General features: G+C 43.3%; 1 protein-coding gene across 2 annotated transcripts in view; it reads left to right on the plus strand.

The window, feature by feature from the left end:
- LOC102246577 (chromosome unknown open reading frame, human C1orf21) overlaps nucleotides 1-26956 on the plus strand; it is a 105989-nt gene that overhangs the window by 64064 nt on the left and 14969 nt on the right. The window contains exons 3-4 of one of the 2 annotated variants that reach the window (XM_014538034.1): nucleotides 14102-14155; nucleotides 22479-22555. In XM_014538034.1, the coding sequence (XP_014393520.1) occupies nucleotides 14102-14155; nucleotides 22479-22555 (131 nt within the window). The remainder of the gene's footprint in view (nucleotides 1-14101; nucleotides 14156-22478; nucleotides 22556-26956) is intronic. The other variant, XM_005856659.2, reaches the window with a different exon arrangement.

Raw genomic sequence — 26956 nt, forward strand, 5'->3', positions numbered from 1 at the left:
AGGGATCCGGATAATCCAAGGACAGGGACTGTGATCGGACGGGGCCTTCCCTGGGCTGACATGGAAGAGTGACCCTGGATTCTGGAAGGACCAGGAATCCCAGCACTGGATCTGCGTCCAGTTACACAACCTGTGTCTGTCCTTCTGGTTGGCTGTCCCACCCTGGACCCATCAGCCTTGGTTGGCAGGAGACAAGACCCATTGCCTACTCTGGGCAGGAGCAAATTCTCTGAAAACGATGTGAATTGGACAGAAAGGGGCTCTGGACAGGGCAGAAATGACTCATGCCTAATGTATGCAAATCAGAAACTCCTCCTTAGACCCAAAAGTACAGTAAACATTTAAAGGTAAATACCGCCCCGTAAAAAAACATTTGCAACAAATATTTACAGAAATTAACAAATATTACAGAAAAAGATTTAACTTCTTTAACACAGAAAATGTTTTTGTCAGACAATAAGGATATTCCTAACAATCTAGTTTTTTAAATGGGCCAAGGATATGAAATAGACAGTTTATAAAAAAAATAAAAGAAAATATACATAGAGGATGGAGAAGACTAACCTTATTAATAGCAAAAAGAAAAAAGATTTTATGAAGACACTAAGATAATTGTTTTTGTCTAGGAAATTGACAACATTTTTGTGACCCTTTTTTGTGTTTTTAAAGTCATGCCGTCAATTCTAGCCAAGGTAGAGTGGGCCAGACCCTCATATCCTCCTGCTGAGGGTGTAAATTGTTACAGCCTTTCCGGATGGAAATATTTCAAGCCATGAGGTGCACGTGTTCAAATCGGTCAAATAATTCTTACTCTAAGAAGAATGTAGTCAAAGATGTGTATAAAAATACTTATTGCAGCATTACTTGTTATGGTGGAAATCTGGAAATAACCTAAGTCCCCAATATTATCCTGAAACAGCATAAGCAATTAAAATCATTTGTTCAAAGAATGTTTAATTACAACATTCCAATTGTGTAGATAAACAGCAGAGAGAAAGAAAAGAGAGGAACAAAGAGATGTAAAACGAATATAAGAAATACTAGAGGCCAATGCATGAAATTCGTGCAAGGGTAGGCCTTCGCAGCCCCGGCTGCTGGGGCCCTTGTAGCTCTAGCTGCCTCCCGGCCCCACCCCCCGCCCACACCACCTTGGCCTGGGGCTGCCCACATCCGCTGCCACACACCCCAGTTCCCGGTTCCACGGAGGGCCCCCCCCACCACCATCGATCGCCCTGCAGAGGGTCGCCTGGGCCTCCCTCTTTGGGGAGAACCCAGAGCCTCCTGATTGATCGCCCTGCTGGCCGGTGGCCTGGGCCTCCTTCTGCGGAGCAATCGTGGGGCAGTGGCAGGCGCCCCCAACCAATTGTATCGCACCCACCTTCGCTGGCCTGGCACCAGTGCGTGTCATAGTGTGGTCGTCCAGAAGGTCGTCCAGACAGTCGTTCTGCTGTTCGGCCGTTCGGTCGATTTGCATATTATGCTTTTATTATTATAGATTCCCAGTTAGAAAAGGCTCTCAGTAGTTTTCACAAGTTGGTTTATTTTATACTATGAAGATATTAACTTATCCGAAAAATAACAGCAACAGCATATTTGGTATTGATATTGAAGTAAATTAAACATTTTTATCATAGGACCCTCAGAAGGAACACAGCTGCTCAGGAAACAGGTCATCGCCATATATTCCTGGCCTATTGGTTAAAAATGAATAAATTGGAGAAATGCATCTCTAAAGGTCCTGGTCCTTGCCCAGGACCCATAATAGATACTCAGTGTACATTTGAATCCCAAATCTCTGCACATGTGCTCAGAGCCCTGAGGCTTGCGGAGTGTATCTTCTTGACTGTTAATGTGATCTGGTGTGGCTTTTCACAGAACCAGGGTGAGGAAAGATACATTCTGTTGTTTTAGGTTAGGGGGAAAATAGTTTTAAACTCTGTTAATAAGTCCAAGGGAAACAAACTATTTTCATTTTTTCTTGAGAATGACTGCCGGATTTCTATTAATAATCCTAGGTTCAGAAGTTATTTCACAGGCTGTCTTTAATTTTTATTTTTAAAAACTAGTTTAGAATTCACATAAATCACATCCTACTATTTATTCTTAAATCAAAAAAATGTCAATGTCTGCTTACTGTTTGCCCAGATCTGTGCTCCACACTTTAAATGCGCTATTTTATCTTCACAACCGTATGGTTATGGTTTTTACTCCCATTTTACATTAAGTAGAGGCTTCAAAGTCAAGTTTAAAAAAGATGGCTTTGAACCCATCTGTTAACGGGGTTATATAGGGCCTCATTCATTCATTCATTCATTCATCTATCTATCTATCCATTCAATTAATAAAGCAAACATCAATACAAAGAAGTCCGTATATAGCAAAGATTTATAAACTTTAATTTATGGCCCACTTCCTTTGATTCATAATTTATAAAATAACATTTAAATACAATAAAAATTATGAACAGTTCCTTAAAAATTCTTTGTATCTTAAATGGATCTGTAATAAGATTCTTTTAATTCAATGGTTGGAAGATTCTTGAAAGTGGAAACAAAAATTCAAACTTTTTATAGTTTACTATAAAGTTCAAAAGTGTCGTGTGTCTGTGTGTTTCTAACAATGATATAGACATTTCTCTAATTCCAGAGACCTTGACCTTCCCAGCTAAATGGTAGTCTTCTCCACCAACTCCCCTCTCTATTAGCCTGCTGTATTCTCTTCTTAACTGTTTCTCAGGATTTGATTTGATTTGATATTACTTACATGTTTGCTCATTTTTATTGCCCGTGGCCTTCACTAGAATGAAAGCTCTATTAGGACATGAGCTTTTGTCTTTTTCCACCCTGCTCAGCCCCTAGAACAATGCCTGGCACATAGCTAGTCCACAGTTTCATTTCTGTGGAATGACTGAATGAATGTACACATAGCTAGTCCACAGTTCCATTTCTGCGGAATGAATGAATGAATGAACGAACGAATGGATGAAGGAGTGAATCTCTGCCTCTCTCTGATATATTGGAGCAGACCTGCCCCCCCCTCCTTTTTGAGGTTCCTGGGATTTCCAGGAGATATCTGATAGGTGACTTTGAACAGAGTTCCAACACTACCAGGTGGCACCGCCGGCCCCCAGCCCCTCAGCCACTCTCCCTGGCTTCCTGTGGAATCTTCTACTGGACTCCCAGACCCAAGAAGCCATCAGTACCAGCAGAGGTCCCTCTGAGCTGCTTCTGGTGCCGGCACCAATGCAGCCCCTCAGGACCCAAACCAAGGGCACCAGTGTCCACAGCAGGATGCTGCTGCTTTCCTTCTGGAAGAATCCTCACCAAGCCCACCATTCTGGGAACTGCATTACCAGTCTTCTCTGCATATGTGGGAATGTGTGCACACTCACATGCACACACGCACACACTGACTACACATGCCTGCACATACACACTCATATGCCTGCACACACATGCACACTCACATGCACACACGGGACCACAGCTACCAGCGCTCCCAAATTCTTCTCAGGCTTTTGGTAAAAGCTCCCTTGGTTTCACTCCCAGGTCAGGGGGTGTGATCCGAGGGAGAGTGTGGGTGGGGTGGGAGGCTTGACCAAATCAGACGTTCCAAGTGAGGAAAAGTGCCTGCAGCTCCCCTCCGACACTGGGGCTTTCAACAAGCCTCGGGCAGGAAACAGTTTCCCTGGAGGCCGCGCTGTGCCTGGGACAAATGGTCACTGTGCAGCAGCCCGCAGGGCCATCTGGACACAATGGACCCTGAGGTGAACTCACTTCAGCCCCAGCCTGGAACGGCTGCTGGAGGGAGATAAAGCTTTGCTGCTTCCTTTCTGCTTTGTTTTGGACTGTATTCTGGAAAGATACGTAAGAAATGTTATCCTAATTAGCAATGGCTCACTCCTCTCCCTCATCCCCCCAAACACACCCATAGACACAGACATACGCACACCCAACCACAGACAGACAGACACACATGTACACACACACACACACACACACACACTCTGAGAGGCATTCACAGTGTTCACCACTAAGTGCTCACGGGGTTTGATCTGGCTTCTTGGACACATAAACCGAGGCCTGTGAGAGTTGCCTGCGGCTGTGGCAGGACTCGAGTCTCCCAACCTGAGAATAGGAACCTGCCCTGCCTGTTGACATACACGGCTTAGCATGTCAGCAAAACATGTCCAAAAACCTGTTCCCGTGTCCAGAGCGGAGACACAGAGCCGCTCCTGGTGAAAGGAGGCTTTGTTTGAAGAAGGTTGAGGCCTCTCATGGGTCTGGGCCTAGCGGGGAGCAAAGCCCCTGCCAGGGGCTAGGCCAACCCAAAGAAAGAATCGGGACAGCCCCTCTTTACTTAAAACCAAAACAGGAAGGAAGGAACCTGCTGCCATCACTACCAGTTGTGACCACGGCTCGTTCTTGTTTCAGGTTTGCGTACTCGCGTAATGCTTTTAACCAGAAAAAAAAAAAAGCTGTTAAGTTTTATTTTGCAACCATCCTGTGTGTTGAGAAAGAGTGAAGACGGAAACAGAACCAGCCTTGCAAAGGTGATATCGGCACCATGACAGGAGGACCAGGCCACAGCAAGAACCATACTCCACCTTTTTTATAGGAATTCGGGCACAGGTCTTATATAAAATCTAGCCGGTGTTACTAAGTGGTTAGAGCATCGGCCTGTGCACCGAAGGGACATAGGTTCGATCCCCAGTCAAGGGCAGCGTCATCCTGTCCACCAAGAGGTTGCGGGTTCCATTCCCAGTCAGGGCACATACCTAGGTGTGGGTTCCATCCCCGGTTGGGGCGTGTGCAGGAGGCAGCCGATCAATGATTTACTCTCACATTGATGTTTCTCTCTCCCTTCCTCTCTTTTTAAAATTAATTTAAAAAACAAAACATATCCTCGGGTGAGGATTTTAAAAAAAAGGTGATCTTACTGTTCAGGATGATGGCTATAATTTTAGGAAGGGAACGATGAATGGGAGATTGTCTTGGCTCAGACAATCGCTTCTATTTTTTGTCCAACTGAGTCACCCTGGGATAAAAGTGGCCCTGGGCATCACAAGGCTTACTAACCTTTATGTCATTTCCCCTCCCACTCTGTTCCCGGAATGCTAGTTGCGGGGTTACTTTCCTGTCAGTTTTTATCTTGCTTTGAACAGTAAAGAGTTTCTCCTCGTTGGCAAACATGACGTCCACTTGTGAACGTTAGCGGCTGTATTTGCAGGCATGGGAGCTGCCCTGACTCCCAGGATTGCCTGTCCAATCGAAATTCATGATGATATGCGTTAGTCTCCGGACTCGCACGAATATCAGTGTGGGGGTCATGGATTGATCCATTCTTGTTCTTATAGTGTTGCGTTAGCCTTAAAGGCCCAATTTCTTTTATTTTTAAAATGTATCTTTATTGTTGAAAGTATTACAAATGTCCCCTTTCCCCCTCCCCCCATTGACCTCTTCCACCTCATTCCTGTCCCCTACCCAGGCCTTCACTGCACTATTGTTTGCGTCCATGGGTTATGCATATATGCATATAAGTTCTTTAGTTAATCTGGGGGGTAGGAGGGCAGAGGGCAGGGGGAGGAGATGAGAGGCCCAATTTAAAACATCTTTCTCTTCAAGTTTTATTTTCCATTGATTTTAGTGCTCTTTGATTATATGTTCATTTGGTTCTTTCTTAAGGTAATTTCACTTGTAGTACTACCACAGAATGTGGCTCATGGAGCCTCGAGTTCTAGATGACCCACTGGGATTGGGGCACAGCTAGTCAGATTTTGTGAAGTGGGGCATTTGGGTGGGACTGCACCTGCATGCAGTTGTCCTAAAAGGACATTGGGACTAGCCCTTTTTTAATATGAATTCAGGCACAGGTCTTTATATAAAATCTAGCATATGGCCCTGGCCAGTGTGCTCAGTGGTTAGAGCGTCAGCCTGTGCACCAAAGGGCAGTAGGTTCGATTCTCAGTCAAGGGCACGTACCCAGGTTGCAAATTTCCTGTCCTGGCTGGGGCACATGTAGGAGGCAACCAATTGATGTGTCTCGCTCTCATAGCAATGTTTCTCTCTCTTTCTCCCCCTCCTTCCCTCCCTTCCAGTCTCTCTAAAAATCAATGGAAAAGAATATCCTTGGGTGAGGATTAACAACAACAACAAAAATCTATCATATGTCCTGCTTTACCTTCTTGGTATTTGAAATGATAAGAGCAACGGGCCGCTACCTGCATTGGCCATGGCCAGCTCTCGAAGGGCCGGGTCTTGCCAGCCTGTCTTCTGTCTCCCCTTCCCCCTTCTCGCTGACTTATTAGCAGCCCTGGAAGTAGAAGCTCAACTTACTGTTCTCATCTTAGCTCTCCGTTTTCCTCTTCAGCATGTGTCCCAGCATGGACAATCTCTACTGCCCATCAGTAACTTGCCCTTATGATTTCTGTGGCCCAGACCTGTGTGTGTGAGGACTGCTGATTTCCCTGGGGCTCTCGGGACATTTGATCTTGGCAGAGTGACAAAGCGTGCATTCTTTTATTTACCAGGGTAACTGCTGGGATTTTTTCTTAAATTACCCATTCTCCAGGAATTCGGAAATCAAAATATATGTAATCCATTAGGTTTTGAACACAAGCATCTCGCTGGAAGAAGGTCAGAGATCTCGTGCAACCATCTACCCAGTAAAAGGACCCTTCTCAGCATCCTGGACACAGGGCCCTTTGGCGGCCAGCAGCCACTGTGGGTGAGGTCACCAGCTGCCCCTCTGGGTGTTGGGCGTCTGGAATCCGATGAGAAACTTTGTGTAAGCTGGGGTTGGGTCCATAAGCTCTCTGTTCCTTCATCTGAAATGGTGACTGTAAGAATCATAGTAGTACTTCCTCGTAGAATGCTGCGAGGTTCACTCAGTTAATACACGTAAAACCTTTGGACATTGTTTGGCAAGAGCTAAGCGCCAGTCACCGCTCGTCAGTCATGCTGCCCTGAAGGTGGAAGAGGTGGGTCAGGCTGACTGTTAGACTCAGACTCTGCCAGCGCCTACCCAGGTGACCATGAAAATTAAGTTGCCTGATCTTTTCTGAGCTTGAATTTCCTTATCTGTGGCGTGTGGAGAAGGAGTCCCCGGTAGGTACTTGCTGTGGCAGGCAGGCAGCAAGATGCCAAGTGACTTGAAGGGGGAGCAAGAATTCATGTGAGATGCCCGATACAGAGTTGACCTGCATTCAGCAATCACGATGAGTCACATTTTCCTGCTCAATAGAAGAGGCCAAAAAGAAAAAGAGATTTCTGTTTACTTTGCCTTAAGAGACGATACAGCACCGTGCCTGTCACATTAGTGCTTCATAGATAGCAGATTATTTCACTCAGAGGAGAGACAGGGAAGAAACCGAAAGGTAATTCAGGCTTGGAACTTCCAAGCACCAAAGAAAGACACACAATATTTTTGCAAGAGCCTTTTACGTTAACCTACGGGGACGTGTAAGGTTCTCAGATGTGTATAAAGTCAGAATTCCTAGTAGCGCTTCCTTGGACTGACAGCACATCTCGACTGGTTCCTATGAGCCGAAAGAAAAGGCAAATCAGAATATTTTTAAGGAAATTCAGACTTCTTTCCTTTCAGGTATTAGAGTATCCCCCCTTCCCGGGAAATCTGTAATTAGCTGAAAGAGTCATTGGCTACCTCGGTGGGGTAACCAGTCTCTCCCTGCCATGGATTCCAGGCCAGCAAGCCATGAGTGCCCAGAAGCAGGCTCCCTGAACCCTCCCGTGTGACAGGCAGGCTCCCTCGCTCACCACCTCTCAAAGGACCCAGTCCCTGGCCAAGATGCTCCTATGAAATTAATTCTTCCCTTCACCCTGAACAATTCTTTGATTATAGATTAATGAGATGGTGACGAATGGCAGCTCTTACATTTGGGCCCGTTTTAATGAACAGACAGGAATTCTTTTTAATTAGTCTGTCGGTTGCCTATATGTAAACGATGCTCTCTGATGTGCATAAGGGCCTTTGAAAACTGTTTATGTTCCTCATTCTGTTAAGCATTGCCTAAGCACTCTTGTGTGCAATGCTACCTGTGTTCTCAATGAGAAATTTGTTGCTAAGTAGATATCATTCCCAGCCTTTGTGGAATAACCCAGTGTGGGTGGAGATCATCGTGACCAGGTCATTGACCCTATTTATTCAGGAGAAATTGGCATGGCAGGGGGTTGCCTCACCCAAGCTGAGTGGCCCAGTGCCCAAGTCAGAGGCATTTTCGTGCATTTCAGAGCTGGTTCCATCACTCAACCCTCTGCCTCCTCAAAGATGCAGGAGCGCCCTGACCGGTTTGGCTCAGTGGATAGAGCATCGGCCTGGGGACTGAAGGGTCCCAGGTTCAATTCTGGTCAAGGGCATGTACCTTGGTTGCGGGCATATCCCCAGTGGGGGGTATGCAGGAGGCAGCTGATCGATGTTTCTCTCTCATCGATGTTTCTGGCTCTCTATCCCTCTCCCTTCCTCTCTGTAGAAAATCAATAAAATATATTTTAAAAAAAAAGATGCAGGAGCGTGCCTGCCCCCCAATATCCATATCTGAGGCTGGGCTTCAGGAGTGGGGGTGGAGAAAGTACCTGCTAAACCTCTCCAAACCACCTTGAGCAGGGCTACAGGCCCCTGACCTGATATAATTAGGTAGATGTTACCTGGGTGGCAACATACATTTAGTGACAAGATGAAGCCCAAAGCTGGCATTTTAGGATCCATAGATGTGAATTAAAGGACATAATGAGTTCACTTGCCCCACTATCACCCTCAACGTGTTTTCTCTCCTAAATCCTTGAACTTGGTCCCTGAAACGTAACTTTTGGCTCTACAAGTCTGACATTGCCTACTGAATGAATGGGTATATACTTAGGAATTCTTTAAATATAACACGTTAGGTTTTTTTCCTAGTTGTTTTTTTTTTTTTTTAAATCATCTCATATACACCCACCAAAAGGCTTTCAGGGTTTTCTTTTTTTAGTCTGTGTCCCAGAATAGTAGTTTCCAAGTTGCCAGCTGAGAAAGGACCTATGTGTTGTGTATGCCGCTGAAAGCTATTTCCAAGCACAAACTAAGTGGTTTTTAAAAACGAACACATGGAATGAGTCCCGCGGTTTCGTGCGTAGCAGGAAAATCCACTTCACCTCCATCCTACTCCAAACGCTGTCAGGCCTCCTAATTGTAAGCAATCATGATCTTGGACTTGAGAGCGGGGAGGAAAAGATTATGTTTGACTTAGTAATTTTCAAGAAGGTCGATGGTTCTTTTAGCGAAATGGTGTTGGGCTGTTCACCTCCACTATTAAGCCACAGTTAGGAGCGTCATAGCCCGCCCTGAACTACATAGGAGTACACCCGTGAACTTGGCTGAACTCCAGGGGCTCATTTATTAGCTCACATTTCTGTCTGTACAACTTCTCAGTCAACAAAGTGCTCACTGAGTTCCTTTTGCCTAAACTACTGTAGGAGCTGCATAACATATCAGAGCTGTGCCTAACGCATGGCCTTCAACTTCAAGTCCTTCCCTCCATGGGGAGAAGTGATGAATGAGCCTCGAGGGGACACACAGTCATATCTTGGTCAAATTGTTATTTCCACACAGTGCCTTTCAGCGTAGACAGTTCTACTTCGTTTCCTTTTAAGAAGCAAGTGTTAAAGTTCTGCATATGTGTTCAGTGCTGTACTTAATAGATAATGTTCATTCAAAAACATTTTAAACAGCTTCTCCTAAAATTATTTTGTGTAGTGGGCACAATTCTGGAACAAATACTTAAAAAAAATTATTTTTCATTGACAATTGACTTTTTTTAATATATTTTTTTTATTGATTTCAGAGAGGAAGGGAAAGGGAGAGAGAGAGAGATAGAAACATCAGTGATGAGAGAGAATCATTGATTGGCTGCCTCCTGCACGCCCCCCAATGGGGACTGAGTGTGCAACCCAGGCATGTGCCCTTGACCGGAATCGAACCGGGGACCCTTCAGTCCGCTGGCCAACACTCTATCCACTGAGCCAAACCAACTAGGGCGACAGTTGACTTTTAATATTATATTAGTTTCAGGTGTACAGCTTAGTGGTTAGACATTTTTATACCTTTCCAAGTGATCCCCCAGATAAGTCTAGTACCCACCTGGCACCGTACATAGTTATTACAATATTATTGACTATATTCCCTATGCTGTACTTTACATCCCCATTTCTATTCTGTAACTACCAATTTGTACTTCTTATTCCCTTTAACCTCTTTCACCCAGTCCCCCAACCCCTGCCATCTGGCAACCATCAGTTTGCAGAACAAAAAAATTTTTAGACCACTATTGAAAATTCGGAGGATATATACTTACCTACATTTATAGAAGGATGTATATTAATTCCTAGTTGTATCGCCTTTGGATGTGGGTCTGCATGTCCTTTGGCCTTTTATATGTTAACTACATTCCGTTTTCTACTTTGGACTGAGCGTGTGTGGCCACATTCAGCATAAGCACTGCTGTGCTTTTCTAACCTTCCTAATCCTGTGTATTTACAGCATCATGATTTATTAACATGTACTTAGGTAATTTAGCTTAATTGTGGAGCAACGGAGTTAGAACTAAGATTTCCTGATTGCTAATGATTTGGTTCCACTAATTTGGTTCTGTGCTTCCTTTAGCTCACAGATTCTATTAACTGCCCGAGACACAGTCTTTTCACCATCAATAATGCTCTAGAAACAGTGACACCCTCTGCATTTAACACCTCCAATTCATTATCTTTTAATTGAGTTCTCAGATTTGCAGGTGGAAGAGAAAATAATGTGTGATTAATGCCTCTGCATGAATAAGAAGGAACTGTACATATAATGAATGTAACTTACTTTAAAATTTCTCCTGCAGTAAAGTATTGTGTTGACTAACAGTTACCAGGCTGAGGTTAAACAGGTTTCAATTAAAAATTATAAGCTCTCCTTACCCCAAAGCTCAACTGCATGCAAATCCCAAGAACACCAATGAACACAACCCCTAAAATTGTTCAATAGCGCCCCCTAGCATACATAGTTTTAGGCTATCACTAGGAAGCAAATTCTAGTTGTCGTTTCTTCTCTAAAAAGTGATTTTTTAAAATATATATTTTATTGATTTTTTTTTTTACATAGAAGAATGGAGAGGGATAGAGAGTTAGAAACATCAGTGAGAGAGAAACATCGATCAGCTGCCTCCTGCACACCCCCTACTGGGGATGTGCCCACAACTAAGGTACATGCCCTTGACCGGAATCGAACCTGGGACCTTTTAGTCCACAGGCCAGTGCTGTATCCACTGAGCCAAACCGGTTAGGGCAAAAGTTTTTTATGTGTCTGGTTATATTGGCACATTCTTCACATTATTCCTGAATTGAATGTCTGAAAGTCACTGTAAACAGAGGATACGTAATATAGTAGAATAATTTCTTGTGCAAATATTTTCAAAATGATTTTACTTTAACTCTGGCTGTCTTCTATTCTGTCTCTGTTTTGGTTGGCTGGTGTAAGGAGGTTTTTGTTTTCTTTTGGAGTAAGTCATGTAGGAAAGAGAAAAGAGCAGAGCTGGGTAGATTCCTAAAGTAGATTGTGGAAATCCACAAGGTAGACGTAGTATATTGAACTGTGACCTTGGGACGTGTTAAGAGCACAACCTCTGGAGCCAGACCTTCTGGGCTCTGTGATCTTGGGAAGGCTCCTTAACAATTCTGTGACTTAATTTCCTCACCTATAAAATGAGTTAATAGCTCACAGAGCTATTGCACAAACCACATGGTGAATGCTCAGTGGCAATCAACAGTTGTTACCGTTATTTTACCACGGATGCTTGCAGGTGGTCGTGACCTACAGCTTGGGCTCTGATATCAGAAAGGCATGAGGTCAAACCCTCCGGGAGACCTTGGGCAAGTTGCTGAAACTCGGTTTCCTCAGCTCTAAATGAGGATCATAATAACTACTGCATACAGGTGTAAAATTAAACAATGTACACAAGGTGTAGGTTAAATTAATAGGACAAGAAGAATGTAGACCCCTTTATTTCCTTCTGAAATGCTAGGAAAACAACAGGTAAAGGACTCTTCGGAATAATAATAATCCTCTAAGACCAAGAGAACAGAATACAACACATCAACATTGTGCAAGGCGGAAAGCAGGGAGAGAGAGGTGGGAACAAACTTAACAAACCCAAGAAAGCCAGTTACACTGGGAATGAATAAAACGCTCAGGAATTGCTGGCACCACATGTCTCTGGAAATAGAGGTGAAAGTGGCCTAAAAATAAGAGGTTTCATTGTAAGACAGAAGAGAGGGAGAAGGGGGGAGAGAGAAACATTGATGTGAGAGAAATATCAATCGGTTGCCTTCCGTATGCTCCCAGATAGGAGGTCAAACCCACAACCTGGGTACATGCCTTGACCTGGAATTGAACCTGAAACCTTTCTGGTGTTAGGGACAGCACTTCAACCAACTGAGCCACCTGGCCAGCGCAACAGCTGTTATTTTTATTGTTGTCAAGGTTTTGTAATTGGAAGATACCATCATTGACAAGGAATCAAAAGCTCTGTTTATTGTCAGATTATCACAGGAGCATCAGTGAAATACATACATATTGCCTCACGTAAGAAACAAATTAAATATGATTATATCTGTGCTCTAGGAGTTTCTCTTCTATAACAAGAACTGTGATAGAAAGCGTGGGGGAGGGGGAGAGAGAGAGAACATGTATGTAGACAAATGTGCCAGCATACATACATGTTGTTTTTGTTTTGTTTTGGGTTTTTGTTATTCTCTATAACAAGAACTGTTATAGAAAGCGTGGGGGACGGGGAGAGAGAGAACATGTATGTAGGCAAATGTGCCAGCATACGTACATGTTGTTTTTGTTTTGTTTTGGGTTTTTGTTATTTTTGCCCTTAGCGTTTCCAAATGACCTTTGCACAACAGATGTAGCATTCATATTTGTGAAATTTCACTTCAGTATCCCAGTTGAAAAATGGCTCCATTGGTTTTATTAAGCCTCATCAGGAAACCTTGGATTTTGGTAAAAGACACCCTGTAAGTGATCTGCTACGTTATGGTAGATGCCAGAATAGGGGCAAGGTTTTTGTTTGTTTTTTAAATTATTCTTCAGAAAAATGGATGCAACCTTGTATTTGAGTCACATGGTATAGGACACACTTGATATTTTGAAGACAGAGTTTGGGGGAAACCTATTAGCCTAAAACACTGACTTCAGTCAGGGGTCATTTTAAGTTCTTCTGAAAGAATCAGTTTCGTTTCTAAATGAAAAAAAGTTCTAACTTAGTTATAGTTTCGTTTTAAATGAAAAAAAGTTCTTAGTTATTCTTTCTGTGAATCATCTTAGCCTTTGCACAGTTACTTTGACACAATAATACAGTAAATGGTGAGCAGTGTGGAGCTCACCACCACTAAATGGGCATGTGTGGCTTAGAATCCAATTTCCAAGACAGCAAGCACACAACCCAAACTGCATTTTATGTCAAACGAATTAGGGGCGACGATGTTAGAAGACTCAAATAGTGGACGACCCTGAGTGTGAAAACACAGATGTCAGGTGCCCCTGAAAAGTTTAAATTGTGTCATAAAATGTGAGTGTGGAGAGCAATGTTTCTAACTTAATATGATTTTCACACACTAAGTGTTTTAAATGTGTGGAGCTGAATGAACAGACTGTATGTTATAAGTAGTCACTATATCCCCGAAGGAACATACATTTAAGCTCCCAAGCGCATCTCCAAGGATCTTTGGAAGAACGGGGAGCGGTCATTAAAGCTCTTAAGCATGTACTTTAACATATTTTTCTTCTTTGCCAGTTCCACACTTTTTGGCCTTCTACTCAGGAAAAGATGTTCACCTAAGTTGAGAGGCAAAGAATGAGGCAACAAGCAAACTGTCTCTTCAGACTTATTTGCCTGGTAGGGTCTAGAGAGAGAAGAACGGAGACCAGGAGATCAAACACTCAGAAACCACTTTGCGTAATGGTAGACCGAAGGCTTGCTGTATTCTTCATAAACCCTGAATTTGAAAGCCTCCTCAGAGAGATTAGAAATGACAGGTCATTTGTTCTTGCCTTTTCTCCCCAGCTTGGTGTCGGGCTGCCCAAGGGGGCCCCATCCCACCACGCTCCCACAGCAACAGTAGGTGCTTGGCTCAAGTGTCTTATGGGCGTGGAACACAAATTGGAGGGGACATGTGGAGAAAGGAGCGTGGGAAAGCATGGGCGCTTTTCTGGAAAGCTTCTAAAAGCTCGAGAAGATAAGCAAATAGAGGCATTGGTGGTTAAACACACCCCTTTTAGCATTTCAGGATCAATTCTGTTTGCAAAGTTTAGAATGAAGATATTTCTAGCAGCACCCGTTTCTCCAAAAGGAGACTAAAAAAAAAGGAAGAAAAAGAATGGTGCTTACTCTTCATTGCCTAAGTACCCTATTTCAATTTTAAAGAGCTTTTTCAACCCAAATGCTAGCTATAACCAAGCAGTCTTTTCCTAGCCTCAGGCTAAAAGTACATCAATAATGGAACCACACCAGGTTGGATTATTGCCTGTCAAGACTGTGGATAGAATTCTAGTGACTGGCTCCATCCATCCACATTGTAAAATAATCGTACCAGGAACGAATTGATGCTGGTGTTGGCTAGCAGGCCCGGGGGTGCTAGTAAAACATTTGTGTCCTCTGTTTGCTCCAACCTCTGATGGGAGAATAGAAGAGAATGTATGGGCAGCGATCTAAATTTAGGGTTAACCAGGACTAATCACAGAAGGGATGGAAGAAATAATAAATGGGGAAAAAAAGAAAATTTGTTATTTTCCACCAGTCAAAAACTCAAAACTCATATATGTGAAAACATTAAAAGGTTAAAAATAAACAAGTACACTCTTTGCCTGGCCTGTATGGCTCAGTGGTTGAGTGTTGACCCATGAACTAGAAGGTCACCATTCAATTGCTGGTCAGGGCACATGTCCGAGTTGTGGGCTCCATCCCCAGTGTGTGGCATGCAGGAGCCAGCTGACCAATGATTCTCTCTCATTATTGATGTTTCTATCGCTCTCCCCCTCTCCCTTCCTCTCTGAAATCAATAAAAATATTAAAAAATAAATTAAAAATACACTTTTTTAAAATCAGAATACATGCAGTAGAGAGTTTGTATATTTTAAAATATGTATAGTAATAGGGAAAAAAACTTCAAGGTGAGAGTTCACAGGCTGAAGAATAAAAGGTGTTGTGGTCACTATTGCTTCATTTCTCCCAGAAACCCCCTCACTCCTGCTGAGAGATACCCCCTAACCCCCAGTTGTCACACCCGACAAAGGGCAGGGGGTTTGTGTAACTGGGCTCACAAGGCCTGTTAGGTCACAGAGTTGGGAGGATTGCATCTGGGGTTGCCACAAGGCCATGAAAAGAATGAAACCAAGGTGACAAGCGGAAAGAGAGAGGAGCCATTGCCTGGTCCCCTAGATCCAGTTGGCCCTGAGCTCAGAGTCACAACTGTGAGGCCAGCCCCCCAACTCTTGACCTTCGGACAGATGTTCTCTCCATCTGCACCGCTTCTCTGCCCCGAAGCTTATGTTTCATCGCCTGTAAGAAAAATGCACTTCTGACCAGCCCTGTTTCTGCCATGATAGCCATGTCACCTTGGCTTTGCCTGCCCAGAAAAACACCTGCACTTGGAAAGTCAACCCACCCATTATGCCTTACAGCTGTGGAGTAACAGGTGTCAGCCAAGCCAGAAACCTGGCTGTCATTCTCCACTATACCTTTTCCTCTTCCATCTCCCCTACACATTCAGTTGACCTCCAGTCTTCTCAATTCTCAAATTATAATTTAGCATTGGCAATGTTTTTCTTGTTTGTCTCTTTTGTCTTTTTCTTGTTGTTTTTCTCAGAGCCTAGCAAAGCACCTAGCATGGAGTGGGCACTCAGCAGTTCTCTCAACAACTCAATTCTCGTCTCTATTCCCAGAGCAGCCGTCTTATTACTACAGGCTGTCATTTGTGATGCCTTCCTGTACAACAGGCTCCCCAGGGGAGGAGGTGCTACTTTCATTGCCATTTCACTAGTGAGGGAGCTGACGCACAGAGGCTGTGGAACCTGCTCAGGGTCCCACAGTAGGAAGCAGAGAGGCGGTCTGACTCCGGAGTCCAGACTCGGGTTCTGCTTGCCTACATTCAGCTTTTCATTGATCCTCTTCTGATTTACAGACAAGCTTCCTGACCGCTTCTCTGCTTCCACCTCTGAAACACAATTCTGGCATTTTGGGAAAATCCAGATGCCCAGGCCCAGCCCTCCCTGGTCCAGCCCCTGCCCACCTCACCCCCACATCTCTCATACGCCCTCCCGGTGCCTTAGGCTCTCTCTGGCTGGACCAGGTTCGTTATGGTTCTCAGTGAGTGCCATGTTTTCTCCCCTCCTACCAGGCTATGCATTCCTCCCCTGGACCCAGTCCTGCCCAGTCCCCTCTGCAGGAAGCATCCCTGACCTCCTCCTCTGAGTGAGGTGTCATCCCCAGCACTTCCCCACACGTCCTTCTCACTTTGAAACATCTGTTCACTTTCCTGTTGGTTTCTTAGGGGATGAGGATTATATCTCTGATTTCTTAGCACAGTCAGGCACTTAAGAACCATTGAACAGTGTATTCGTGAAGAATGGGCCAGGAGGTTCCTCTACTATGGTGTTCCACTGTGAGTGGGATGAGCAGAGCCTCCTGCCACCATGGACATGTAGCATGTGCAAGAGATAAACTTGTATAGTACGGAACTACTGTTATTAGGGGTTGTTTGTTATTGCAACATAACCTACCCTATCCTAACTGATACACGTTGGGCAAGAATTGACTATGGCTCTTCCAGATCAGTTAATTCTCTGGGTGTGTATATGTTACTCCTTTGAAAATCTTGGAGATGCATCGTCTTGTTGAAAATATCCTCAACTCAGAGTTCTCAGTGTAATGTATAATAACAGTATGGCCTCCTCTTTGTAATCAGTGACATGGTATCTTAAAGCCTTTGTTCTAATTTGGTTGGTATATAATGAAATCATTTCTGAGCAATTTCTTAAAGCACTATTTACTTTTTAAAGATTATTTTAAACATTTCCAATCTGCCTTGAGAAGCAACCATGTGAAAAATATTGGATGCTTTAAAAATGACTTGCCCCACTTGACATTTGCTTGATATAAAATGAGGTACGTGGCTGTATTTTATTTGTATTTTAATTTTTAGAAAAAGAATTTCCTTAAAGCAGAGACTTTTCAGGCCAACTTCATCACTACTGAATAATTCTGACAAAAGACTACTAATTCTAATCATCTGTTTGGGTGGGTAATGATAACGGAACTGTTGACTTTGCATAATTATGATCCTGGTGGGCCCAAGTCAGCAATTGCATCTCACAGCTTGGGCCTTGTCACTTGTTAACGTTCAGAAATTCTCACAGAGTGAATATGACTCAGCGGATCATCATCACTCAAAAGACACAGACAAAATTCCTTTATATTTGAGGAGGCAGTGTCCTAGTTCATGTTAATACCACTGGAGAAATCACATATGAAACATCAAATGAGATTGTTTCCTTACAGAGTACATTCTACGGGTTACTCCCCAAATGCTGGAATGAGTTCTCATTTACTGTATAGCTGAAGGTGTGCCTACGTTTTAAAGATGTGTGTGTGTCCCCCTAAATCTCCTAATTCTGGTTCATAAATAACCTTTTCTAGTGTTCATGTACTTTCTGAAATGCAGCGGTTCCCATGTGCACAACAGCACAGTCGGTGTGGAGGGCGGAGTGCTCTGCGAGTTCATATTCAGTGCTTGGTGTCTCTTCCCCGTGTAGATCCCTCGTTAGCAGTCTCCGGAGCTATTATTCCCACCCCCACTTCTTTTCTCTATGCCTCCAGCTCCCTGCATCCATCTGTCCCCTGGGCTTTCTTTATAGTTCTGGGCCCAGAAAAAGGAAAATGAGATTTCTCCCACACTGCCAACCCAGAACCAACTCAGGGAACCTCACAGGGCTGCGGCTGCCTAACTCCTTGCAGACTCGGCGGGACAACACAGAGACTCAGCGGGGAGCAGCAGCGGCATTACAGGTGGTGTGACCGTCTCCAGCATCAGAGAAACTAAGGGAAACGCAACTTACTCTGGACACTGACAAGGGCGTTTAGTTCATAACGAAGTAAAATCATTCCAAGCCAGGGAGGAAGTTGTTTGATCTGCTGTTTAAATAAAACTGTCACTCCCTGACATTAGTTTGCAAACACTTTGGAGAAAGGGAGGGTTTTTTTCAACGGATGGAGCCCCTAAGTAGGAACCGTTCGAGGGGTTCCTGCCCTGCTGGGCCTCTCTGTGGACCCCCGGGGGCAGCTCTGTGGAACTCCAGCGCTGTTTGAAACTGTCATGTGGAAAACCAACTGGGGGGATCCCTGAGTGTGAAGGTATCTTTTCTCTGAAATAGAATTCAGGTCACCTGGGCCTCTTGTTTGAGATGCCGATTCCTGGGCCTGCATCCCAGACACACGCACTCAGCGAGTTTGGGCGGAGCCTGGGGATGTGGGTTTCTGTGCGCATCCAGATGATTCCGAAACCAGCGTGAGCGGGTCACGTACAACGCTGCTCCCTGGGACCGCTGTGCTGCACACCTGAAACTAACACAAAATAATGTTAAATGCAAACTGTAATTGCAAAAGAAAAATTTAAAAATATGTACAATAATAAAAGTGTAATATGCTAATTAGACTGGACAGCCGAATGACCTCCCGGACGAAGCGGGGGCTGCGAGGGCCAAGCCCCTTGCACAAACTTCATGCATCAGGCCTCTAGTAATAAATATTAGTAATTCTTATATAAATATATAAATGTTACTAAAGAGTTGACATTTAAAAAAAAAAACACAACACTGCTCTACAAACTGCCTGCTGAGGGCCCTTTCAATGGCTTCCACTTAGTCTTACTTAGTCCCAGTTTGTTTTAGGTACTTAGTTTATGTGTCACATACTATTAAGGTGTTTGTTGCCAAGGGAAACAATATCTTAGTCATCTCTCACATCACCTCCCAGTCTAATTCTCTTCCTGGCCCAGCCCTCTCTGTTGGGTCTGTTCCATCCGAGGCTCCCATCAGCCTCCTTCCTCCTCCAGCCCTTCTTGGTGTTGTTTGTTTGCTTGTTTCATTTTTTAAGATCTCTCTCTCTCTCTCTCTCTCTCTCTCTCTCTCTCTCTCCACCTCTATTGATTTCAGAGGGGAAGTGAGCAGGTGAGAGAGAAGAACATCAATGATGAGAGAGAATCATTGATCCACTGCCTCCTCACAGGTCCCACACTGGAGATACAGCCTGCAACCTGGACGTGTGCCCTAACCAGGAATCGAACCGTGGCCTCCTGGTTCATAGGTCGATGTGCCCTAACCAGGAATCAAACCGTGGCCTCCTGGTTCATAGGTCGATGCTCAACCACTGAGCCACGCTAGCTGGGCAAGACATCTCTTTAAACCTTCCCTTCCCCAATAAACACCCTGAGTAGAAGTTAAATGATATCTATAAGCAAACACAGAACTGATTTATGGATGTAAATGCAGCTAACCAGTAGGCATATGAATGTTCCGTGTTGCAAGATACTAGGTATTTTGAGGAATACAAGGACATGTAAGAACAAATCCAAACTTTATTTTTAAAATAAAGAAAGCCTTTCCCTGGCTGATGTGGCTCAGTTGGTTATATTGTCCCGTGAACTGAAAATTTGCTGATTTGATACCCAGTCAGGACATATGCCTGGTTTTCAAGCTCGATCCCATAAGGTTGGTGCAGGAGGCAGCCAATCGAAGTGTTCTCACATAGACATTCCTCTCTCTCCCTCTCCTTTCCTCTCTCTCTAAAAAGTCAATTTTAAAAAAGTCTTCCAAATAAAGAAAGCCCACAATGAGACACCCACTCAAATGGCAATAATGGAAGACATTACCAAGCGTTGGTGGGAATGTGGAAAGCTGGAATCATTATGCATCACTGGTTGGAATGCAAAATGGTGCGGCCACCTTGGTCACATCTGAAATAGTTGACTATAAATTTACCGTATAATCTAGCAATTTCACTCCCGGGAATGGAATCTGCCCAAGAGAAATGAAAACCTATGCCCTCACAGACATGTATATGAATGGTCATAGCAGCATTATGTGTGATGACCACAAACTAGAAACAATCCAGATGAATGGCTAAACAAAATGTGGTATAGCCATACCCTGGAATATTATTTGGCAATTAAAATAAGTGAAACACTGAAATAGGCTACAATATGGATAAACCTCAAAAACATTACCCAAGTGGAAAACGCCAGGCTATCTATTATAGGATTCCATGTATATGAATCTAGAAAAGGCAAGTTTGTAGGGAAAGAAAGCTGACTGGTTTCCTGGGGCTACAGCTCAGAGCAGGAAATAACTGCAGGTGGATTTGGGGAAACGTTTGGAGTTGATAGAGCTTTTCTAAAACTGGATTGGGGTGACAATTGCACAGCTCTATAAATTTACTAAAATGTGTCATTTAGTAAATGATGAATTTACAGTGCCAGGCCCCTGAGCCAGGCAGTGTGACCCTGAGGGTAAAGGGAGGACATGGGCCCGGCCTTCCTGGGGTTAGTGCTTTAGAATTCTCTGCTCGTTCTCCCACCTGCTTTGTAAGAAATTAGGCAGCTCATCTGTTGTTCCCTGATGACATCAGCAGAGGAAACAATATCTATGTCATACATTTCAAATGTTCATGAAAACATTCTTAAGTTTAGTGTGAGGTAAGGAAGGTAAAATAGAATGCAAAGTGTGCTAAGTGGTTAGAGCAGTGCTGGCGAACCTTTTGAGCTCGGTGTGTCAGCATTTTGAAAAACCCTAACTTAACTCTGGTGCCGTGTCACATATAAATTTTTTGATATTTATTTTATATATTTAAATGCCATTTAACAAAGAAAAATCAACCAAAAAAATGAGTTCGCGTGTCACCTCTGACACGCGTGTCATAGATTCGCCATCACTGGGTTAGGGGGTCAGCCCACCCACTGAAGGGTCACAGTTCGATTCCTGGTCAAGGGCACATATCTGAGTTGCAAGTTCAATCTCCAGTCAGGCATTGTGGAAAGCAACTAATCTCTCTCTCCCCACCCACTGAAGGGTCACAGTTCAATTCCTGGTCAAGGGCACATATCTGGGTTGCAAGTTCAATCCCCAGTCAGGCATTGTGGAAAGCAACTAATCTCTCTCTCTCTCTCTCTCTCTCTCTCTCTCCCTTCCACTCTCTCTCCCTTCCACTCTCTCTACAAGTAAATGGGAAAAATACCCTGGGGTGAGGATTAACACGAAAGATACACTGCAAAGGAATTGTAGCGATTCTTTCTTTTCTTAGAAAATCACAAAATTACCCTATGTTTTGGGCTAGCAATGTTATACAGATAAGCTCATGTTTGGTGGTCAGTAACAAACCACCACCAGAACATATGAGTCATTGGAATTTCATTGATGTACATGGCTTTTGTGATCCTGGGAGAAATACGAACACAGAAGAGTTCATTTGAGGGATCATCTGTCTCATGTGCCTTCTCACATGGCTTTGCATGTGGTAAGAAAGGTGGGTTGACCCATGTGAGTTTCATTCTTCCCCTTAGCCTGGGTCTTGAACTATTGCCACACCCCTGGTTCCTGGAGTCTATATAGTCACTTCTTAAATTGGTTTAGAATAGTCTTTCCTTTCATTTTAGGGGTATGTTTTGTGAGCAAAGAATAAAACACCTTGAATATATTTTTTTAAGTAATGTCTGTGAAAGTAAAGATGAGTAATATTATTGAGCTAGTGTGCTGACTGATATATCAGTATTTTAAGATCTGGGAGAATTTCTTTCCCATCTGGCTGGTTTCCTGGGAATAAGAAATCAGATCAGGCCAACAGCCAGAATGTGCCTCTTGAATACAGGCTCGTACTGAGCTTTACTCATCCGATTCCAGTGTTCATTGTGGGTGGGAAATGGTCGTTATTTTTAGTCCTGTTCTTGTCAGTGTCACTGCTAGAGCCTTGTGCAACTTTATGCCTCAATAACTTGATGCCTTTGTCTTTTACAAAGAAAACGCACTGAAGTCAGTTACCTGGGCAAGTCCACAAAGGCTGTGATTTTGCCCTTCTGCTCTTCCTGGCCCGAGAATCTTCTCTTCTTGGATTCTTACTATTTTCAGTAACTCAGCCTAAAATCCAAATTCCAGTTGCACATCATTTTCTAAACAGAGTCGTAGCTGTTATAGAGCTAATTGCTTTCTTCGTGACCACATTCCCTGTTAAGATGTTTGGTAGTCCTACCTGGACCGCGTGACCTCTTTGCCAGGACTTCGGTCCTTGTGAAGTAACCAGCCGTGGAGGGTCCCAACCATCTAGCGTCTCTGTGATGAAAATCCATGCTGTTGCTGAAGTGCTGATTCTCATCTTGTCTTTTATGTGTGTGTTTCAGGAAAAAAGTGCCAGTTCAAATGCAAGACTTAAAACTAACAAAGAGATTCCGGGATTAGTTCATCAACCCCGAGCAAAGTAAGTCCTAGTTCCTATATTTATATTGTTTTGAAAGCTAAAAATATTTTCAGAGTGAGTTCCATTTTGCCTATTAGATAATCAAGACTTATTCTAAAGCTATGTTAATTATGACCAGTGTAGTTTGGTCTAGCAGCGGTTCTCAACTTGTGGGCCGCGACCCTTTCACAGGGGTCACCTAAGATCATCCGAAAACACATATATAATTACATATTGTTTTTGTGATTAATCACTATGCTTTAATTATGTTCAATTTGTAACAATAAAATTGGGGGTCACCACAACATGAGGAACTGTATTAAAGGGTCTCGGCATTAGGAAGGTTGAGAACCACTGGAAGGAACAGATTGGAGAGTCCAAAAACAGTCCATAATATATGACAGAGCAGGCATTTCAACGATCGGTTAGAAGAAAATAAAGGGGGATATCTTTATGGGGTAGAGAAGAATTTAAATAAGTCACAAAGGATGCAGATCATAAGGAAAATGATTAATTATGGTGACCACATTAAAATTAAGAACTTCTGTTTATCCAAATACACTGTAGGAAAGTAAAAGGCCAAAAAAGGATGGAACAGGTATAATACATGTCACTACATGTAATTGACAGTAGTTGGATTTGCAGAATACCTGGTATATAAAGTATTCCTACAAGTCCGTGAGTAAAAGGCGGAGAACTCATAGAAAAATAGACTGAAGACATGAACAACCCTTTCACTGAAGAGGAAACAGGAATGGCTAATCGATATGAAAAAATACAAAATGTTGACCGGGATATGGAACACAGGCACTCTTAACGCCTGCTGGTGGGAATCTAAACTGGTGCCATTACTTTGGGAAACAATTTGCATTATCTACTAAAAGTGTACCTGCACACACCTTCTCCCCAGCATCGTCACTCTCAGGGCAGAGGAGGGAAACGCCCAGCCCGAGGACCATATAAGGCCCTTGAGAAGTCCTTTAGTCTGGCCCTGCCAAGGCAACCACAGGCAGGACTCGAATTCAATAAATCTATTAGCTTTTTTCACAACAACATAAATTTCTATCAAGTGAATTATATTATTTGAATGATGTTATAAATATCCAAAAGACTCTTGGCAGAAAAAAGGTCCCCACCCCTGCTGTAGAGAAGGCCTAGGGCATGTGTGCCCGCAGACATATCCATAGCAGCACTGTTTCTGTGAGCTCCTGAAGCTCTTGGATAACCCCAAATGGACAGTGTAGCTCAGCTGGTTGGGCATTGTCCTGTGAACTGAAAGGTTGCGGGTTCAATTCCCAGTCAGGACAATTGCCAGGTTTCTGGCTCGATCCCCAATAAGGGGGTGTGCAGAGGCAGCCTATCGATGTTTCGCTCTCTCCTCCCTCTCTCTCTAAACATCAATTTAAAATTTTTTTTTAACTTTTAAAAAATATAATGGCTAACAAAAATGCGGCATATTCTTTTGATGGGAATACTACATATCAGTGAAAATGAACAACCTATAGCTGCACATATCAAGAAGGAATCTGCCCTGGCCAGTTTGGCTCAGTGGATAGAGAGTTGGCCTGTGGACTGAAGGGTCCCAGGTTTGATTCTGGTCAAGGGCACATGCCCAGTTTGTGGGCTCTATCCCCAGTGTGGAGTGTGCAGGAGGCAGCCGATCAATGATTCTCTCTTGCATTGATGTTTCTATCTCTCTCTCTCCCTCTCCCTTTCTCTCTGAAATCGATAAAAATATATTTTTTAAAAAAAGAAGACAGAATCTCACAAATGTAAAGCTACAGTGGTAAAGTAAGTAGTAGGACCTGCCTATAGGTAGTTTCATTCATATAAAGTTCAGAAACAGGCAGAACGAAGGAATGTAGAATATATGTATAAGTGATAACACAATAGACAAGCAAAGAAATGAAAAGGCATTAAATTAAGAATCGTGTTTCTCTCTGACTCGATGGAAGACAGTGGGACCACAGGTTCTAATTCTTAATTTGAGTGGTAACTCCATGGATGTCCTTTTATTATTATTTAAAACCAGACAAATAACATGCTATGTTTTCTCTACTCTGTGTTATGCATTTCACAATTAAAAAGTTCAAGAGAATAATGAGTCATTTTCTAGGTTGTTCTAGAACTGAATCTACCTTAGTGATAAAATGCACTGTGTGTGACGTGAAAGCCAACTCCCTTTTCCTCAAAGACGCTCTGGGATCCCAGAGGCTGCAGAGCTCTTCTGTGGGGCTCCCCTAAATATTAGCAAATCTCCTGGCGGTCCGGGTGACATTAATAAATTCTACACAGCCCCACCCCGTTCCAGGATAAATGTGACCATTACATATGTGCAATCATTGCCCCACGAATCAAAATCATCAGTAGAATAAATTGTGTTATCTCTGATTCCTCCCAGGAAATTGAGACAAAAATAGCCTAGTTCCTAATCACGTTAGCCCGGTGTCTGTGGCATTGCTGCAGCCATGGCTGCTGCCGTGTGGCGATTAGGACTCTTCAGGGGGCAGTCAATGAGCTCAAGGATTAAAGTTTGTCACTTTCAAAGAACATGAGACATTTTTAAAATCCACTTACTCCCTACAATGTCGGTATAATGGGACGGCCGGTGTTTGCGCCCTTAGGTGAGTGTGATGCTATACTCACAGTCTCCCTCGTTCACTTCCCTGGGAATCACTTTGATCTACACTAACGACAGATAGCTGATGACAGAACCTCATCATCTTTTCATCCAAGCCACGGGACACAGGCTATTTTTAAATGCTCCCCTTATCGCTGAGTTCTAAGCAGAGACCGGATTAAGGAGAATTTCTTTTTCATGTAGAGTGAATACTAATTGAACTTTGACACACTGCAACAGCGAGTTTTGCAAACTGGCATGAAGCTCTCAGAGAACTTGATTAAACTGGCTCATGTGTTTATTCTAAAATTATGAAGAAAATCCTGTTTTCCACACAGCAGCATTCGTGTGTGTGTGTGTGTGTGTGTGTGTGTGTGTGTGTGTGTGTTGTAAACTGTCCGTCAGAACATAGGGTTCATGGAATTCAACTCAGAATTCCTTCTGGGGCCCAAGAGAAGAGTGTTACTTGTCCTACTTGCTGACTCACGGATGAAGGGAACGCATTTATTATGCAGTTGCATAAAACAAGATAACGACGGTTTGTTGTTTTTCCCACGAGTGGAAGGACAATCTCATACCAGCCAATGGCAGATTTGTTAATAACAAAGGCAGGTAATTCTCACATCTTCATTTGATGCAACACGTGGAACACATTCTTACAACTTTGTGATCTCAGGCAAGTGACCTGTTGTCTCAGAGCTTCAGTTTTCTCAGAGAAAAAAGAGGGTGAGCAATCCTGTCTCATAGGGTCGGGGAGCAAATGAAATCATGTACGCCCAGTGCTTATCACAGTGACTCGGTAAGAATGCCTTAATAGCCCTGACCAGTTTAGCTCAGTGGATAGAGCGTCGGCCTGCGGACTCAAGGGTCCCGGGTTCGAGTCCGGTCAAGGGCATGTACCTTGGTTGCGGGCACATACCCAGTGGGGAGTGTGCAGGAGGCAGCTGATCGATGTTTCTCTCTCATCGATGTTTCTAACTCTCTATCCCTGTCCCTTCCTCTCTGTAAAAAATCAATAAAATATATTTTAAAAAAGGAACGCCTTAATATTGAGAAAACACCCAAATGGCCTTTACCAAGAGAGTGGGGAAATAAACTCCACTGTATTCGCACAGTGGAATAGATTCAAGTTAATATTAAATTAGTTCATTTAAAGTTAATCTTTAAATTCGTTAAGATGAATGCACAAGGCTGGATGGACCTCGTCAATGTAATATGCCAGAAGAAATGAGTAAGCCCTAAAAGATTGCATAGAGCGTGATGCACTCTTTGTAAAGTTTAAAAAAAAAACAAAACTAAAGTAAGTCATGGTAGGAGGTACGTTAGCTCTAGGTGGTTGTCAGGGTCCTAGCTTTTGTTTTTCATTTTGTTTTTCATTTTGGTGTTATGGGTGCATATTAGACTATTTTTAAAAACTAACAAACAAAATAATTAACTAAAACTGAGCCTGAGCCATGCATGAGCTACAAACAAGGGTGTGTCGTGATGTGAGGACTAGGATTAACCCCACTTCCCTGAGGTCCAATTGAAAAATAATAATGATGACCATGAAGAAATAACCATGTTCAGGCCAAGATCTGCCAGGAACCCAATGAGTAACTGAATTTCATTTTTGCAGGTGACGTATTAGGGAATTGGGACCTTGCCTTCTCATACTTTTCTGGCTTAAGTTTTTATTATTTGGAAACTTTCCTTTCAGTCATTGAACGTGAAAGCCACGTGTCTTTCAGCTCGAAAGCTCATTTTGCTCACCTTCTTTCTTTTTTTAAAATATATTTTTATTGATTTCACAGAGGAAGAGA

This window comes from Myotis brandtii, unplaced genomic scaffold (assembly GCF_000412655.1).
Source record: "Myotis brandtii unplaced genomic scaffold, ASM41265v1 scaffold104, whole genome shotgun sequence".
Taxonomy (NCBI): Eukaryota; Metazoa; Chordata; class Mammalia; order Chiroptera; family Vespertilionidae; genus Myotis; species Myotis brandtii.